General features: G+C 30.5%; 7 protein-coding genes across 7 annotated transcripts; 2 read left to right on the top strand and 5 right to left on the bottom strand.

The window, feature by feature from the left end:
* Positions 1-2,235: 2,235 nt before the first annotated feature.
* GO595_005171 (uncharacterized protein) lies at positions 2,236-3,330 on the bottom strand (the record flags this gene model as incomplete). The annotated part of the gene is made up of 1 exon (XM_067918384.1): positions 2,236-3,330. One exon carries the CDS (start codon positions 3,328-3,330, stop codon positions 2,236-2,238), a length of 1,095 nt encoding a protein of 364 aa, XP_067774721.1.
* Positions 3,331-3,604: 274 nt separating this feature from the next.
* GO595_005170 (scamp-domain-containing protein) lies at positions 3,605-4,366 on the bottom strand (the record flags this gene model as incomplete). The annotated part of the gene is made up of 1 exon (XM_067918383.1): positions 3,605-4,366. One exon carries the CDS (start codon positions 4,364-4,366, stop codon positions 3,605-3,607), a length of 762 nt encoding a protein of 253 aa, XP_067774720.1.
* A 368-nt stretch (positions 4,367-4,734) lies between these two features.
* On the bottom strand, positions 4,735-5,715 carry GO595_005169 (Hop1; the record flags this gene model as incomplete). Its single annotated transcript, XM_067918382.1, has 1 exon — positions 4,735-5,715. The coding sequence occupies one exon, from the start codon at positions 5,713-5,715 to the stop codon at positions 4,735-4,737; it is 981 nt and encodes a 326-aa protein (XP_067774719.1).
* A 1,659-nt stretch (positions 5,716-7,374) lies between these two features.
* Positions 7,375-9,153, bottom strand: GO595_005168 (U5 small nuclear ribonucleoprotein 40 kDa protein; the record flags this gene model as incomplete). The annotated part of the gene is made up of 1 exon (XM_067918381.1): positions 7,375-9,153. One exon carries the CDS (start codon positions 9,151-9,153, stop codon positions 7,375-7,377), a length of 1,779 nt encoding a protein of 592 aa, XP_067774718.1.
* A 926-nt stretch (positions 9,154-10,079) lies between these two features.
* GO595_005167 (Ras-related protein Rab-4B) lies at positions 10,080-10,682 on the top strand (the record flags this gene model as incomplete). The annotated part of the gene is made up of 1 exon (XM_067918380.1): positions 10,080-10,682. The coding sequence occupies one exon, from the start codon at positions 10,080-10,082 to the stop codon at positions 10,680-10,682; it is 603 nt and encodes a 200-aa protein (XP_067774717.1).
* Positions 10,683-11,296: 614 nt separating this feature from the next.
* On the top strand, positions 11,297-12,151 carry GO595_005166 (rho guanine nucleotide exchange factor 39; the record flags this gene model as incomplete). Its single annotated transcript, XM_067918379.1, has 1 exon — positions 11,297-12,151. One exon carries the CDS (start codon positions 11,297-11,299, stop codon positions 12,149-12,151), a length of 855 nt encoding a protein of 284 aa, XP_067774716.1.
* A 3,177-nt stretch (positions 12,152-15,328) lies between these two features.
* GO595_005165 (uncharacterized protein) lies at positions 15,329-16,180 on the bottom strand (the record flags this gene model as incomplete). Its single annotated transcript, XM_067918378.1, has 1 exon — positions 15,329-16,180. The coding sequence occupies one exon, from the start codon at positions 16,178-16,180 to the stop codon at positions 15,329-15,331; it is 852 nt and encodes a 283-aa protein (XP_067774715.1).
* Between the last annotated feature and the right edge of the window lie 1,228 nt (positions 16,181-17,408).

Below are 17,408 nucleotides of genomic sequence, written 5' to 3'. Positions count from 1 at the left end.
CAAGTTGGATGAAACGCCAATTGAAATATACTCAGAAACATTGGAGTCTCTTCAATTCATTAGAAGTCAATATGCAGAGAAATCTGTATCAGATGCTATGAAAAACATTTTGGAAAATATAAAAATTGAAAAAAGAAAAATTGTGAAGTTTACTGAATCAAAATTGAATGAAGAAAAAACCGAAAATTTGAATGAGGCAAAAGAAGAAGCAAAAAGCTCGAAAACTTTAGATTCGAAAAGAGTTAACACTTCAAGGGATTTCTCAGCTAGTGTAATGATAAAATTATTTTCAAGTATATCATCAATACAAATTGTTAATGCTATGGCAAAAATATTTTCGGTATTTTTCCATTGTAAATTCGATGATATTAAATTGTTGAGCGCACATGACTTTCCTGAAGCTGTAGGGAAAACAAGGTGGCATAAGGTTAGAGGAAATATTAACTTTTTCATAAATGAGTTCATAAATATAAATACAGATAAAAAAAACACATCTTGTGATCTCTCAGAGATATCAAAATTTGCAAAAGGCGTTGTAGCTGCAATAATAAGTTTTCACAAAGAATTATTGAAAAATCATATTTCACAATATTTGGATCAGTCTCCTTTTAGCGAAAAGATAAAAATCACTAGTACAGATTATGAAGGATTTTGTAGTTCGATTTGGTTAGCTTTGAAATCAAAAGATAATAGTTTGAAGATTCCTAGTTCAAAGGATTATCCGATCTCAGCATCCGGACCTTCCTCTGTTCAGATCCCTTCAATGGATTTTATAACATCAAAGAAAAAGAATGCTGAGTTGTTATCATTTGATGCTTATATTGTTTGCTTTTTGATACCTTTCGTTGTTCCATCTGATCTTGTCAGTGATTTTATCAAAGGAGAAATATCTGTAAATGAATAAAAACTTTTGTTTGGAATAAATTGATAAAGAATGGAAAAAATTTATTGTTGTTGATTTTTATTGAAGAGTTCAAAGAAGATTGCACTTACAACCACAGCATTTGCAGCTTGAGCAGGAGCATGAGCATGATGAAGACATTGTACCGAAATAAAAATGAGGTGACTTTGAGCAAATAACCCCCAATTTTTGAGAGACTTTAGTATTGTCGGTTTTCGTTATTCTGTTCAATTTTCATAGAAACCGAAAAAATTAATGGTGGTTGTTTGAAATTTGTGAAGAAAATGTAGGGTTATTTCTGAGGAGGTTCCTTTCAAACAACTGAAAAAGTGAGCATTCAAAATTTACGGTGGATTAAAAACGATAGGAAAGAAGCTTCAATGCTCAAAGAATGACAAAATAAACTTACTTAAAATGAGAATATTATACTGTTAACTAAGGATATTGTTTCAAAGATGCATCATTCAAAAATTTACTTTCTTTATGATAATTTCATATTATGTCTTAGACAAGAGTAAGCTGCATAAAATCGACCATGAGAACAGTTAGGAACTCAAATATTGAATGATTTACGAAAAATTTAATGGTGTAATCCATACAAAAATAGGAAACGGTTTGTCTTGCTTTTTTTATGGTTGTTTCAACAGGAAAAAATATTGTTTTCATAAATTTGTGATGAAAAGATGTATTTTCGAAATGACATCCAATTATTGCTTTATATGTACCTCGAAATGGTAAATAATTTTCTTTCCATAAATGAATGGAGATGAAATTTTGTTTACTTATATTATTAATATAATGATAATCATATCTTAATAAGTAGTGTTTAATCATATGGTTAACATCAAGATTTGTTTATAATAAATTTTCTGGTGTTTTTCAATGCTGAAGCATTTCATATTGTTTTTGTATTTTCATTGGATAGGTTCCATCTTTAATAAATTTCTTGTAAATTGCATAATGTTTCATTGTCATAGCTAAGTTTATTTTTGATTCATTTTGTAATGTGCTAAATAATAAGTTTTTTATCCTCATCTATAAAAAAGCGCGAATTTTCTGATCAATAAATAACCAATCGGAAAATATAATTCTTGCATCGTTGCTTAGCAATTTTAAAATGTTCATACATAATATGTTACTATTATCTTATTTATCAATTGATTAATCGATTTTTTTTAATATTTTTCGAAGTTAATTCTCCTGTAAAATGAATAATTTTCTTAGTTAAAAAAATTGCGATTCACCAGATAACATGTTCAATCATTGAAAAGTAATTTTAACTCATTTCCTACTTTAAAATAAAAACAACTTAATAATGAAATGTTTAATAATAATTATCTATATTCTTTTTTCCATTCTTTTAGCAAGAATTTTTCATGTGTTGAAATTGCTCGAACATAAATTTCCTGTTTATCTAAAAATGTAGTGTTTCCTGATCCACCACAATAACAATTATCGACCAGATCGATTTTTGCATTTAATTTATTTGTTCTAATTTTTTCCCTTAAAACCGCTATAATTTCGGTTTCGGTTAACGATAAATCGTTTTCAATTATTTTGAATGGAACCGTCGAAAACGGTCGCACGTAATTAACAACAACATTTGCACGAATCATTTGAATGATTTTATCAGCATTATAACAAGTGTAGATGGAATAACTAAGGATGCTTCGGATTATTTCTAATTCTCCAATGAACTTTGTAAAATCTCGATTAATAAAATCTGTGACAAGATCATTAAGGACTGTTGTTTCAAACTCAGAGGCTGCAAAAAGACGCTGTGAAATAATCGAAGTTTCACGTGTGGTTGATGTTGCGAAACAGATAATCATCGCAAGGTGAATTAAATCATAAAAAGAAACAACAGTATTCCTTTGTTGGATATTGCGGAGATCGTACAGCATTTCTTTGAGCATAGAATACGCAAAGTCAAATTGGCAAAGAGAAATAGCACTTGCAAATAATATATCCTTGAATTTGAATTTTTTGGCAATGCGGAATGACTTATCGTAGTGGCGTAAAACAAGGTATGATTCAGCAAGAACTCTTTGGGAATTATAATCTATTGTTTGAGGATTTACTCTTTTAAAGACCATAATCGCATCCATAAGATAAAGCTTATGAAAGAGAGCATTTGCTTGAGTTATACAAACATCATCTTTGATATCATCTTTATCAGATTTCTTTTCCTTATCTTTTTTATGATAAATCCCATAATCTAGAATTTCCTTACCACTTCCGGCAGCTTCTGCGCATTTGTTAATATTAGGGTTTCCTGTTTCTTCTGAGATTTGGTTTAAATTACTAATTAACATGTGGCGAGCAGAGCTATCAGATTCATTAAGGAGAAAGTGAAGATAAAAACTTGTCGCCACTGGTTGGCTAAGCTTTGTTACATATTTGGTGATGAGTCTTTGCTTCTCACTCATTGAAAACGGTTTTTGGCGAAAGTTTACCACCAAAAATGAAGTCACTTTTATCCACTTTTTCATTCGTTTTTTGGTCAGAAATAAACGTCCGCACATCCAATCATCAATTATTTCTTTCTCTTGCTTCTATGCATCGAAGTTCATCATGAATGAAACATTAGTACTCAGCTAAATTTAATTATTAATTTATTTTTGGGTATAAATGAGATTGATCAGAAATTTATGGTGAAAAGATTTTTATTACTCAAGTCATTCTGAATAAAAAGAGTGTGCTTTACAGTTCATTTTTCAGATCATTCAGTCTTTCTTCAAGACCTTTGTCATTGCCACTAATCTTTTGATATTTCTGAGCTTGGAAGAGAGTTACAAACTGGAAATATGTCATTGCGCTTATGGCCCCTGTGTTGACAAGTGCCATAAATATTGAAAATCCGTTTTTGGATTTAGCAATAAGATCTAAAAGTGTAGCTAAACCAACACTACCACTCGTAGGGAATCCAACTGTTAAATATACGCACCAAATGACGAATATAAACTGAACAATTGTCCATCGGAAAGAGACATCGTGTTTTCTACAATCTGCATATATCTTAGAATATGATTGAGTATATAAAAAGTATACTGTTGCAAAGCCTTGGATTAATGCAAATATAAAACATCGAATATGAGGATATTTGTCAAGGCCTGAAACTGACAAAACTGCAAGGACATTAAAAATTGCCATTCCAGCAGCAAAACATAAGCCAAGCAACGAGTTTTTGATGACTTTTTGTGCAGCTTGAGGGATATCACGATCAAGGTTATAAATAATTAAGGGATAAAAAGAAGGGAAATTTGGTGATGGAATTATATCTTCTTTGAGGCTGTTAATTTCTTCTTGTCTTTTCAGTAATTCTGCTTCACGAGCACGTAATTGTTCCAATTTTGACATTTTTGCTTGAGAATATCCTGCTGTAGGTTTTTGTGTTGGTGAAGGTGTTTCTGCAAATTGTAATTCATCATCACCTACTTCTTCTTGGAATGGGTTATCAGACATTTTCTAAAATTGACCGAATACCCTCACAAAAATTTTATAACAGAAGAACAACCAACCAAACACATCTTCTGGAAAAGATATCAACACAACAATACATTAAATCAGAATTCTTACATAAATTATTATCATTAAAAGAAATTTCAAAACCGAAATGTGATATAAAATTTAATTTTATCAATACGATATAACATCAAAAACAACCAAAAAATCGCAAAGTTTAACGCAGTAATGTCAACAGTATTACAACTTCACCAAATGAAACTGTTTACTGACGGAAGAATCCAAAGACAAACATTTTCAATGTAAACTATTCAATGTCCAATTTTTTCAGCGTATCGTTGTTTACAAAAACGTCATTGGTGTCAGTTTTATTCATCAGATTCATCAAGATCGTCGTATTTGGCAGCAATTTTATCAATAAGCTTTTGGTTCTCAGAACTATGGATAACTTCCATTTTTTTCCCAGAAGAATTTGGTAGTATGAACCCAAGTTTTTCAAGTTTCTTAATGATATCGTCAAGACTTGAATCATTTTTTGGGATTTTCAAGTTCTTAGATAACTTTTCTCTGGTAATGTAATCAAGTTCAGCACATAATAGAATCGCAAGTTCGACTTTTTCATCTAATTCATCTGTTTCCATTTGATGATAATTTGGCATTGCTGTATCAAGTCTTAACGAGACAGAGTGATATTTTGTATTAACAGACCCACCTATTTCTATTAACTCTGAATCTGCAACAAATTCATAGTTTGGTGTTTCGGTTGCACATGAAAAACCTGGAGGTTCATAGTCAGGAGGTGTTACATCATCATAATAATACAGACGCATAGAGAGAAACCTTTCGCTTGGAAGAGGTGGAAGTGCATGAGATATTGTAATTAGAGTTCTAATCATTGTACACCATGCTTGCTGGATTTGTTCGCGTGACATATATGTCATTTTTTGATCTTCTTTGCCTTTCATTGACGCTTTCATATCAAAAGAAATACTTCCATCAGATGGATATGAGAACTTAAATGTGTATGATTCGATTAGACTTGATGGGTTGTTAGGTTCACTAAATATTGAAAACACAAGTGCTCTTAAATAATGATGTTGAAGAGCATCAAATGCACCTTTTTCAATCCAATTTGTTAAAGCTTCTATTTCAGGATTTGAATTTGGAACAAGGGATTTGATTTTTAATCCAGCTAAGTTAGTATCAGTAAAATTGTCTTCTGGAAATAGATATCTAAGATAAGAGATTGATGAAATAGAAGAACGTATAATGTTACGAACAAGAGTCATGGATTGAACTTCGGTACACGTGTCTGTTGCTTGGCGAGTCTTTTGTGCTAAACGAGTCATTTGATTTTGATTTATGCATCAAAATGCGCATCAACGACCGTTAAATAGTAAAAATCCGTTTATTTTCAATTGAATCTTTTTACTGATTTAATTTCATGAAAATACTGTGTTTCATCAATAGGTTATCAAGAATTCTAAAATAAGTAAACTTCTATAAGCTTCATTCAAATAAAATTTTAAATTTTGAAATTGTTTAAATTTGGTGGAATTGTTTTTATAATTCAAATTATTTTTAAAAGGTATCCAGAGTGAAGAAATATGATTTTAATGCCCCAAAGAGATAATTTGCTGACTGGTTGAGCGAGTTTCACAAGATCGACACAATTTAATTAAATAAAATTCTGAATGGTGTTAGTTGATTCAAACTTTGTAAACATTTTTGTAGCAGTTATTTCATTTCATAATTTTTTTTTCATGATGAAAAAAAGTAAAAAGCAGGCTTGCTTCATTTATTATCATTAATATTTTTTTTTTTTTTTCAAAATTGCTTACTCATGTTTCTAATCATGATAATAATCTTATTTTCTTTTTGATTAAATGGTGAAAATGATATGGTTGATTCCATGAAATAAAAAAAAAAACATTTTATAAATGAAGGAAATAATCCATCTGAAAATGCTGAGAGAAGATAATGCAGAGAAACTTCAAGAAATATCATCACGATCTAATTTAAATTTTGATCAAACAAATGAACCATTTGCAATTGAGAAATATACACTCATTATTTATGAAAATGTTTCACTAATTGAATATGCAGCATTTTTCGGTTCTATTAATTGTTTTAAATTCTTAATTTCAAAAGGTTCAATTGCAGGAAAATATGCAACAGGATGGAGTCAAGAATAATTTGTTTATATGAAGAAAACAAAGACACATTTGAAGGCTCATACGAAGTAGCAATCGGGTTTCGTATAAATAAAATGTTTCATTATATTTATGAGAATGAAAGTTATTGTAATAAAAAAAAATATCTGAGTCGATAAGAAAATGTATTATCACATGTGATAATTATGAACTTATTTTATTCTTTGATCAAGCAGGAATACAAATGAATAATGATTTGATTATTAAATAATCAATTAATAATGGTAATATATTTTTGATTTATGAATTTGTTGATTATTTAACTAAAAACAAATTAATTAAGAATAGAAAAGTTCATTAATTTGATTTCAATTTTATTAAAAAATAATTTGATGTTTGTATACGTATTTAGGAATTTATATTATACATTTAAATGCTGCTTAAAATGGTTGTGCTGAGATAGTTAAATTGATTCTTGATCATAAGTGAGTTGATACATATGATAAAGAAAATTTATTTGTGTAATATATAAAATTCTTTTTGATAATTCTTTATTAAGTTTCAAACAGCACTAATTTTTGCATTTTCAAATCGTCGTCCGAAAGTTGTTAAATTACATTTTAAGCATAAAGGAATTAATCTTAATGTTAAAAATGTAAATTTACTTCTTTAAAAGTTTATTTCTATGATTTTCTTTTTGAAAAATCTATATGAAAATTATTTATAAAATTTTTTACGGCGTTGATGTAAGGAAAGGTAACCTGAAATCGCCGAAATGCTTTCTGAAAGACTTCATCAAAATAAGTAAAAAGTAATTTTTTTAAATTAAAAAAATATTGCAACAAAACACTTTATTTACATACAAAAATTGATGAAATTCTTATATTTCCTAAAAATATATTTTCTGCTACTTCCGTCATCATTCATGAACAGCAGACTATCTTCGCTTCCATCCTTCGAAGCTCCCGCAAACATACATAGTTGGTCCACATCATTTGTATCATAATAATTTAATCCATTAACACAATATTCTTCTAATCTCAATCCAAAATACGCTTGTAACTCTCTAATATCACTTACGTATATATGACTTTCTCTTGCCGAAGTTGCAACGATGACAAAATTTTCGTTTGATGTGATAGCAGTGACACTTTCGGGATAAACTATTGAATACACCGGGCAATGCTGCCTCGAGTCCCAAACCTTCACTGTGCGGTCATCTGAGCCACTTATGAACAAATATTTGTTATTTCTTATCGCTTTGATGAAGTTGGCTTGTGAATTATGGCCGATAAATGATCGAATTGTTTGTTGTGTAGTAATGTCAAATAAATGTAAAGAGTTAGTAGTGGTAAGTGACAATATTATGAAGTTCTCCTGCGGACAAATTGTTGAAAACCCAGAATTAAGAAATGGAGTTTTAATTATTGTCCGTGTCAAATTTGGATTAATGAGATGTAAATCATTGGAACTAAGAAAACCTATGATGGTTCTGTCAGAGATTTGAATGATTGGCGTGGGATATGACATGGGTGGGACAAGATCAAAATCATTAATTTCAGATTTGTCATTTGTCAGGCCATATCGATAAAGATGGCCCGAACTATAGAGCCAGCTATATTGATTGACAGTATCTATGGCCAATGACTCAACTTTTGTCTGAATTTTTAATGGTATTGTTTGCCAGATAATTGAAGAGTCAGAGGCCATATTTAAGGAGTAGGACAGAGAGCGTTGAGGCGTGCTACTTGCGTTATGAACAAAGGCAGCACAGTATTGATCAATATAATTTATATCAAATGATGTTATTGGTGTGTCCTCAAATAATTGATCACGCCAAAAGGGATCAGGTGTAAGGCCACGTGGTAGAACATGGCCAAACCCAGAGGAGTTATCAATATCTCCAGACACAAAATTGAATATAGTTCGATCAGGAGCACTGGGCACTTTAAGAAGTCCTCTATCCTTCTTGAGAGTAAAATTGGCATAAGGCATGTCGATTTCATTCATTGTTTTTATTTGTGCAGTTATTTCATCAAATTGTTTGATTAGATTAGGCATCTCAATTTCATTGGAGCTTACTGCAGCTTCCATAATTTTATCAAGATGAAGTGAAAGAGCACGAACATTTGGCTTATTTTCAATTTTGTTGGGAATATTATTATATGAATCAAGAGGCGGCTGTTGATAATACTGAGCATTTGATTGCATTTGGGTTTGTTGAGGCATTGGCCTTTGCATTATTGGTGATTGAACTGGAATATTTTGGAAATTTGATTGTGATTGAAAAGGTAAGTTTGGATAAGGAGGTGGATATGGTTGTTGTGGAGGCGGTTTAGCTGGAGGTGCACGTTGTTTTGGATTTACATATTTGGGAGTTGAATTTGATTGAGGAATTTCCAATGGTTGAGCTTTTCCAGTAAAAGCATGTTTGTTATTATTAAACCATAACCTAACAGTTCTATGAGTCCAGTGTGGTGAATATTTAAGTAATTCTTCTGAAACTTCATTTGCAATTTTTGTACGTTCTTGAGATCTTTCAGGTTGTGAAAAATATCTTTTTACGTTCTGCACTAAAATTGATTGCTCAATAGAATTTGGGTAATAGCGCCTTCCTTCTGGTTCTTGCTCCATATTCTATTTGGCGGTTTAAATTAGCAATGTTAATAACGGTTATATTTAACGTCTAAAACGGTTTTGCATTGAAATTAACTTTTATAATTAGTCAAAATTGAGAAATGGGGCAGCTTGTCATCATGGCATTTGTTTTCGTTATCAAGAAAATGATGATTGAGTTACATATAAAAAGATGTTTGTGATTTCATGGGAGAAAGTTGTATTCGTAATTTTTGATTGTTTTTTTTTTTTGAAATTTTGTGATGAGAAAAAGATTTCCAAGGTATCATGAATTTGTAAAACAGTGAACAGTGGCACTGATCTAAAAACCAAACCCGTTCCATAAACTTGTGGATGAGATTTTATTTGATGAGATATCTAATGGTAAGACAACAAGAAATACAAATGATCTTATAGAGTGTTAGGAAAGGAGGAAACAATGATGAGCTTGTTCGAATTTAGAATTCATGGTGGAAATTTTCAAGCCATTTGGCCAGAATAGTTTAACGTTCACCACAGAAAAACTGTGTGTTGGAATCTGACAAAATCATTTTTCAAATCATAATATCTTTTTTATAAAAGCAATTTAACAAATTTTACACAGAAAATTAATTTCTATACATTTGGTTGTTTTAATTTATATAAAATCATGATCTGAAAATATTAATAAGGTATATCAGATAAATATCTTTTTAGAATTTATTATATTAATTCGAGCTCCTCAATCAGGTCATTTTACATTTTGAGCTAAAATCAAATGAAGTGGTTTGGATAACTAAAAAACATGTTTTTCATGGATGTTCAGGTTAAATTGCAAAGTCTGTTTATTTCAATTTTCAATGTGTTGTAAAAAATAAAAACAATTCGAATATTTTCAAAGCTTTACATGCTGTCAAATTTACCTCTTCAATTGTTTACATGAGTATGGTTAAAGAAAAAATAAAATGACGAGTAGGGGCTCATATAAAATTGTTATCGTCGGAAGCTCTGGTGTTGGTAAGTCTTCTATTGTACAAAGGTTTGTAACTGGTGAATTTGTTGAAGATGGATCTACATGTGGAGCTGATTTTTATACATATTCTATTCCAATTGAGAACGAGAATATCAAACTGCAAATATGGGATACTGCTGGCCAGGAAAGATTTAGGGCAATTTCAAAATCATATTTCAGAAACTCAGTTGGTGCAATATTAGTTTATGATATTACTAATATTAGATCATTTGATCAGCTTACTTCATGGCTTTCTGATCTACAGAGTTTATGTAGTCCCAATGCTTATATTTTGGTTGTTGGAAATAAAGTAGATCTTGAAGAATCAAGACAAGTTAGTGCTCAACAAGTTCAAAACTTTGCTGAAATGCATAACCTTGCAACAATGGAAACATCTGCAAAAAATGGTTCAAATATTGAATTAGCATTTACAAGATTAGCATTCGAAATTCACAAACGTCTATCAAATGGCCAGATATCAATAAACTCAAAGGTGTCTCAGCCACTCCAAGTAACGTTAGAGCCTGAAGACAAAAAAGAGAAGAAATGCTGTTAAAAATTATAGAAATATATATTTAAAATAGAGAGTTTTGAGAATTACACATATAAACATGTTATAGAGAATATATTTCCTTGAAATTTTACAAGTAAAAATTTTATTAATCGTACAATTTTGAATAATTTTGATGCTTTCTTAATAAACTAAGCATGAAAATTCGTTATTTAGTGGCATACAATTAAATTAATATAGTTAACACGTGCGAAAAACATATTTTTAAAGATAAAATGCTACAACAAAAAGAAGATCGTTAATTTCATTCAAAACATTTTTAACGTTTTCGTTTCAATTCACAATTCGCTATGAATGAAATTTTTAAACCCTTGACAGCATCCCAGCGATTGCTGTTCAATTCATTATGTTTCATTTCAAATTATATAATACGAGCCATACATTTTATTTATGTCCAAATATCGTATATTATTAAATATAACATTTTAAAGTTACCATCTCCAAAAGTAGAACAACAAAAAACAATATACACCGAATTACTTCAACAAAATAAGCTTCGTAAACTTACTGAGCATCAGCAACCAATGTCTGAATTAATGATTCGACAAAGAAAATATTGCATCACAGAAATCATTTCAATTGAAAACCACCATGGTGAAATGCTACAATCGTTCTCGGATTATTATAGAGAAGGTATGAAGAAACTATTAAAAGAAGATTTATATCATCAAATTTTCGATAAATTAGATGACCTAATTGAAACCAATCTCCGTATAAGACTTCTCCTCAAGGAGGAATACGATAAAAAAGGCCATAATGCTCCTATTGGTCAAATATTTCTCGATCTATCATCTGATTTCAATAATCTTCAATACAGCGTCGACAACTTCCTTTCCATTTCCACTTCCTTCCAAACCGAGTACTATGGGAACAAAAGTTTCCGCAAGAGAGTCAAATCTCTTCAACGTCGATCCAATAATCGATTCATGAAATACATCAAATTGCCACTCGAAGGTATTGTCAACTATGTCCAGAAGCTCACTGAGATCTCCAAAGTCACTCCTAACTGGCATCCCGACTACGAGCCAATAAATTCGGTTTTGAAGATTTTGACACCAGTCTCAATCAAAGCTGAGCAAAACCTCAAAGAAGAGAAGAGGCGAATCACTCTCATCAAAATACAACGCAAAATCAAAGGGGCGCCAAATTTGGCAGATGATGTAAATTGCACATTTGTCGGAAAATGGAAGTTAATGAAAGACAAAATGTTCATTTTTGTGTTTTCTGACCTTATAATCATTGTTCAGGAGAAAACTGAACTTCTTTCGAGAAGGCAATATTATGCGATACAGAAACAAATCGAAGTTAAGTCAATTGGCGAAGTGAAAATGGAGAAAAGCGGAATTGTGCTTAAGATCAAGTCGCGTAAAATCGAAATTAAGGTACAAATGAAAAAGAAAGAATTGTATGATGCAATCATGCAGCAAAAATTAAAGGTACAAACTGTTGAATAAACATTCCATTGTTTTTAATTATCAAAATTCTCAATTAAGTTGTATTATTCATCTTCTTTTCAGAAAGTTTCTCATTTTTGTAAATAGTTAATTCACTTTTTATTTGTTTCACCTTTAAATTTGCAAAGTTCATTAGTATTTAAATTGTAATTTGTAAAAAACACTAAAGAAAAAAGTTATTAACAAAATATTTTAATAATAATTTATAAAGAATGACCAAACAGGTTGGCTAAGGACTGAATTAAACCAGAGCCAAAGTCAACGCTTTTGATCAATTGTAACGCACAGTTTGGAACGCCGTTCACTGTTGACTTTTCAAATTTTTTTACAACACTACTTTTTTCATTCGCTAAACAATTCTTTGCCGCAACGAGCAAAGATGAAAAGCATTTTCTTACTTCAGGCCAAGAAAAGCTTTGTGCAAAATCTTTTAATCTTTGTATTCTATCAGGACACTCGAAAATTAAGCATGCAGCTGCAATTGAACAGAATCCAATTACTGATGATCGAATATAACTGAAATCAATATATAAAAGAGAAGATTCGCAAAGGAATTTTGAGATTATTATCATTCTTTCATCAGCTTCAATTAAATTATTAAATCTTTGGACGAAAAAGTAAGGCGTAACAGTATGAATATCATAATCAACACCACTTAATATTTCGAGCTCTGCTTGGATAAAGTCATTTCGATTAAATTTATTATGACAACATTTAAATAATGGTTCCAAAGAATCTTCTGCATGAAGTTCAATTTTTGAACAAATCCATAAACAACAACAACAAAATAATTGTAATTTCGAGGTGCTGAGTGATCTTTTGGAGAGGAATCTATCAAAAAGGGAAAACGCTTGGAACAATGTTTCTGTTGTGGATATATAAACAAAGCTTAAATTGAAAAGCCATTCGCCTAATACATATCTGAGTTGTTTGATTTTTGAACCATGTATTTTCTCAATGGAACCATGCTCTATAATGTGCCGTGGCTCCTCACTCTGTAAGATTAATGCAATTAAATCAATGTATATTGATGCATCATGCGGATCTCCTCTTGAAGTTACCTCGAAAACAGGATCTACATTTATGCTTTCGATTTGAAACTCTTCTTCTTCTTCAAATTCATCATCACTATAATCAATAAAACTTGGATCTGAATAATCATCATCATTATTTTCCATAATTTGAATAGAAGGTCTAGAGCTTTTTGAATTACAACATTCATTATCTGTATTAGTAAGTGTTTGTGTGAAGATGTCTTCGCTTAAACACTGGCGAAGATGCCGCATGAAAATGATGTAAACGTATGCGATTAAACGTACAGATTCGATAAACAGACAAAAAGTGACAATTCTAAACGGCTATATCGCGCACGTTAAATAATATCTTTGAAAACTAGTTTATCACATCTTTTTACGTTTAATTAGGGGTGGTTCAATATATCAATGTGAATAAGATTATTCATGGCTAAGTAGAACTAATTTTAAGAAGAATATTATAAATATGATAATGTTAATGATGATAATTTAAATGAATATATTCAAGATCAATTAATACGTGATTCAATTATGAATGAAAATAATCCAACAATACAATTTCTATAAAAGAAAAGAATATGAAATTAAAAACAAAAGTTACAAAATGGATTAATAAAATATTAATAGTTACAGTATGTCATCAAACAAATTTATTAGAATTATTTATTGAAGAAAGTTCAAAGAATATTTATATACCAGAAACGAAAGATATTATTAATAATTGATTAATTAACTTAGGTAATATATATATATATATATATATATATATATATAATAAAAGAAATGATATTAAAAAATCTCAACAATTCTTAACAAAGTTAATAATATTATTACAATTAAATCCTTCATATAATAATATCATTTAGAATCCTACTTTTCAATCCGAATATTTACAAAACCTTAAAACATTTATATTAAATAATGATCCATTTTTATTTGAACAAGTATTAAATGCATTAGCAGAAATAACTTGCAACATCGATGAATGGTATCTATGAAAATGACGTAAATTTGAAAAATGAAATTCTTCAAATTAAAAATGGACAAATTAAATATCATATATAGAATTATAAAGATTGGGATAATTCCATTAAATTCATAAATGGATTTCCGACTGATAAATTAATAACAATTGAATCCGTTGATATTTATGAGAAAATTGTTATTAATTTACGAATTAAGTCAATAGAAAAATTGCTTTGTTAATTCGAAATGGATTTTGGTATTACCAAAACATTAAAGAAACAGCATTCTAAAGTGATGAGTTATTAATCTTTTGGTGTTTCACTACAATTGATAATCAAGGAGTCGTAAATCATTTACAATTCGAAGGTAACCCACAATTAATCGGATTCTTGGATTTTATGCAATATATGTCAGATGAAAATATTAAAAAATTAAAGAAATCATACTGGAATTATGTCACAAAACATTATGAAGAACTTTCAAATAATAATTGTGAACTTCATAAGAAGTTAATAAGAGAAGGAGTTAATCCAAAGAAAATCGCAGAAATAATTCGAAATGATGATATACAAAAACTTCAAGAAATTTGGATTTTAATCAAAAAATTGAACCATCACTTTATGAAAAAGAAAACATTTTTAGAAAATTATGAAGAACTATCAAAGAATGATTGGGAACTTCATAGGAAATTCATCAAAGAAGGGAATAATTGAACCATCACTTTATCAAAATGATTCAGATGAAATAATAGAAATGGATACTTTACATATTGGCAATTAAAAATCATACAAAAAAATTGAGCAAAATAATTCCGATAATATAAAATGAAAGCAAGTTAGAAACAAAATGGAAAGCTGTATGACAAAGCACAATACGATTAAAAGTGGTTTATGATACGTGGTCCAACCCACCAAAGGAATTGTAAAGTAAAAAAGAACATGCAATATCTCACCTAGTACCTCAGTATGTTAGATAGTTATGTTGATATCATAGATGACAACGTTGGTTTGGAAGATAATAAATCGCAATTTGTCTATTTTTTTTATTTATTCTTCAACTCTCAATTCATATTCTAATTCTGTTTATAAAAAGCATTATTCCTGTTATCGTGTCTTTGTTACTCAAACAAGTGAAAACATGCTTGATTTTCATGATTAATAATTTAAACGGTCGTTTATTATTCGTTTCTGGTAGGTGTGGTTGTCTCAAAAAACAAATTTTCTTCCAACCTTACTGATTGTTGTTCTTTGGTATTATCATCTCCAAGGTTTGCATCATTTATATACTCATGTTTGCAAAATGAAATGAGTCTGGCTAAGATTGTACAATTGCTGATTAGACTTCCTTGGTAGGTTTCTTCCAACCTAACACCTGTCGCCTTCCACTGAGCATGAATTCTATTCAACCACATATCAAACTCTGCCAGGTCAGGGCATAACTCAATAGCAGTTTCAAATGGTATATCTTCACTTCCAGTTTGTCTCTCCATGACGACATTAACAGCCTCAAACACTTGTTCCATAGTTAGCTCTTGTGGTGACTCCTCAAATACATTGCCCTGCTTTTCAGTAAGTTTCACTCCACCTACATTCATCCTGGTTCTTATGTTGATCTTTCGACCTATCACAGTTGTCAGATCATTCATTAAGGTGAGACGTGAAAATGCACTCATAATCTTTTCCCGACTGTGTTTGTTATGACACATAATACGTATTAAACCAAACTGACATTCAACATTATGTGTTCCCAATCTTTCCAGACACATATCATCAGACCTTGCTCTTAACTCTCTCAAAACACCAATCAATGTGTTCATAATTCGAATGCATTGATTGAGTGAACAACAATATTGCGTACCATGACTACGTTTCACTTGTTGTACATTTGGTGTTAGCCTGTCTAAGTTTTTTGCATGATATGCAAAAATATCAAGTGAAGAACAAAGATAATCCAGTCGTGTTTGAGGTGACAGCGATGAATTACGAATAGCATGTGACCATAGAGCATACGGAACTATGTAAAACGCCATGTTAATGTGATAAGAATGTAACAATTAGAAGAAGTTTTCCATAGTAAAGATCTTCAAACAATAATGATCCTTCATCCTTCCCTTTGGTGACGTGTCTGTTAATGGAGCTCCAAGCTGTAGTACTTTTTCCATATCAAGCGCAATGAAGGCTAGCTTACCGTCTGTACATATTGAGATTTGTCCATTCAATATCCTGCTTCTAGCATTTTTCAATAAATGTAAGAAGTCGCCAATTATCAATCTATCATTTCGCAGAATCCCAAGTGCATCTTCAATTCTATTATTTCTAAAAATAGGCCACCACTTGTTGAACTGTTAGCGATGAATTATAGAGTATTCAGAATCACCGTCACTTGCTATACAGCGAACATTGAAACCATTTGCACCTAAAAAATCAGCAAGATATCTTAGGCGAATTCTGACATCTTCATCTGCATTGCCCTTCTTGTATGGTAACACATGTAAAGGAACACATTTATACTTGCATGATAAAAATTGTAAATGTATTAAAAATGCATTATTGTCCCCTCTCTTTGAATCATAAATTACTTTTGTAACAGGTTCCATTGACATAGCATCTATACCCAAAACAATATCCACTTTCTCAGAATACTGAATGTTATGTCTTCTTCTAAATAGGTTGATGATGCGGATTGTTTCCGAACACTTGGTTAAACACTCCTTCCACGAATTTTGAATTTGGCTAAAGTGATTGTACAGCGTATGTTCACATGGCAATGTTATGACGGAGCGAAGATAGTCATAACACTTACTTCCAAGAGTTCTTAATATGAAACAAAATATAATTACATTGGGACTCCATTGCCGATAATTAGGAAAACGATTGGAATTGTTCTGTGATTCAAATGATAATTGTTCCCCAAAATATATAGGTTTGTTTACGGGTCCGTCAACCGATTTTAATTTCCTCAAATATTCTTCATAGAACTCCCTTTGACCCTTAAAAAATCTTGGTGGAAGTAATGTGGGATCATGATCTTCTATTATTCACTCGAGTATCTGGGTTTTTTTTTGTAGTACCCCGATGATTGTTCAAAATTAGAAATATCCTTTTTAAGCCTACCAATTTGCCTGGATAGGGTTGCTTTCTCTGTTTTTTTGCTCATTGAATTTGTCAAAATTGATTTAACATGATCGTTATGAATTGAAAAACTTATCGTTCATACGTTAAGAAGCAGTGAAAAGAAAAGCTTTTGCATTTATCTCC

This window comes from Histomonas meleagridis, assembly GCF_020186115.1.
Source record: "Histomonas meleagridis strain 2922-C6/04-10x chromosome Unknown contig_32, whole genome shotgun sequence".
Classification (NCBI taxonomy): domain Eukaryota; phylum Parabasalia; order Tritrichomonadida; family Dientamoebidae; genus Histomonas; species Histomonas meleagridis.
This window is presented reverse-complemented; position numbering and strand designations above follow the sequence as displayed.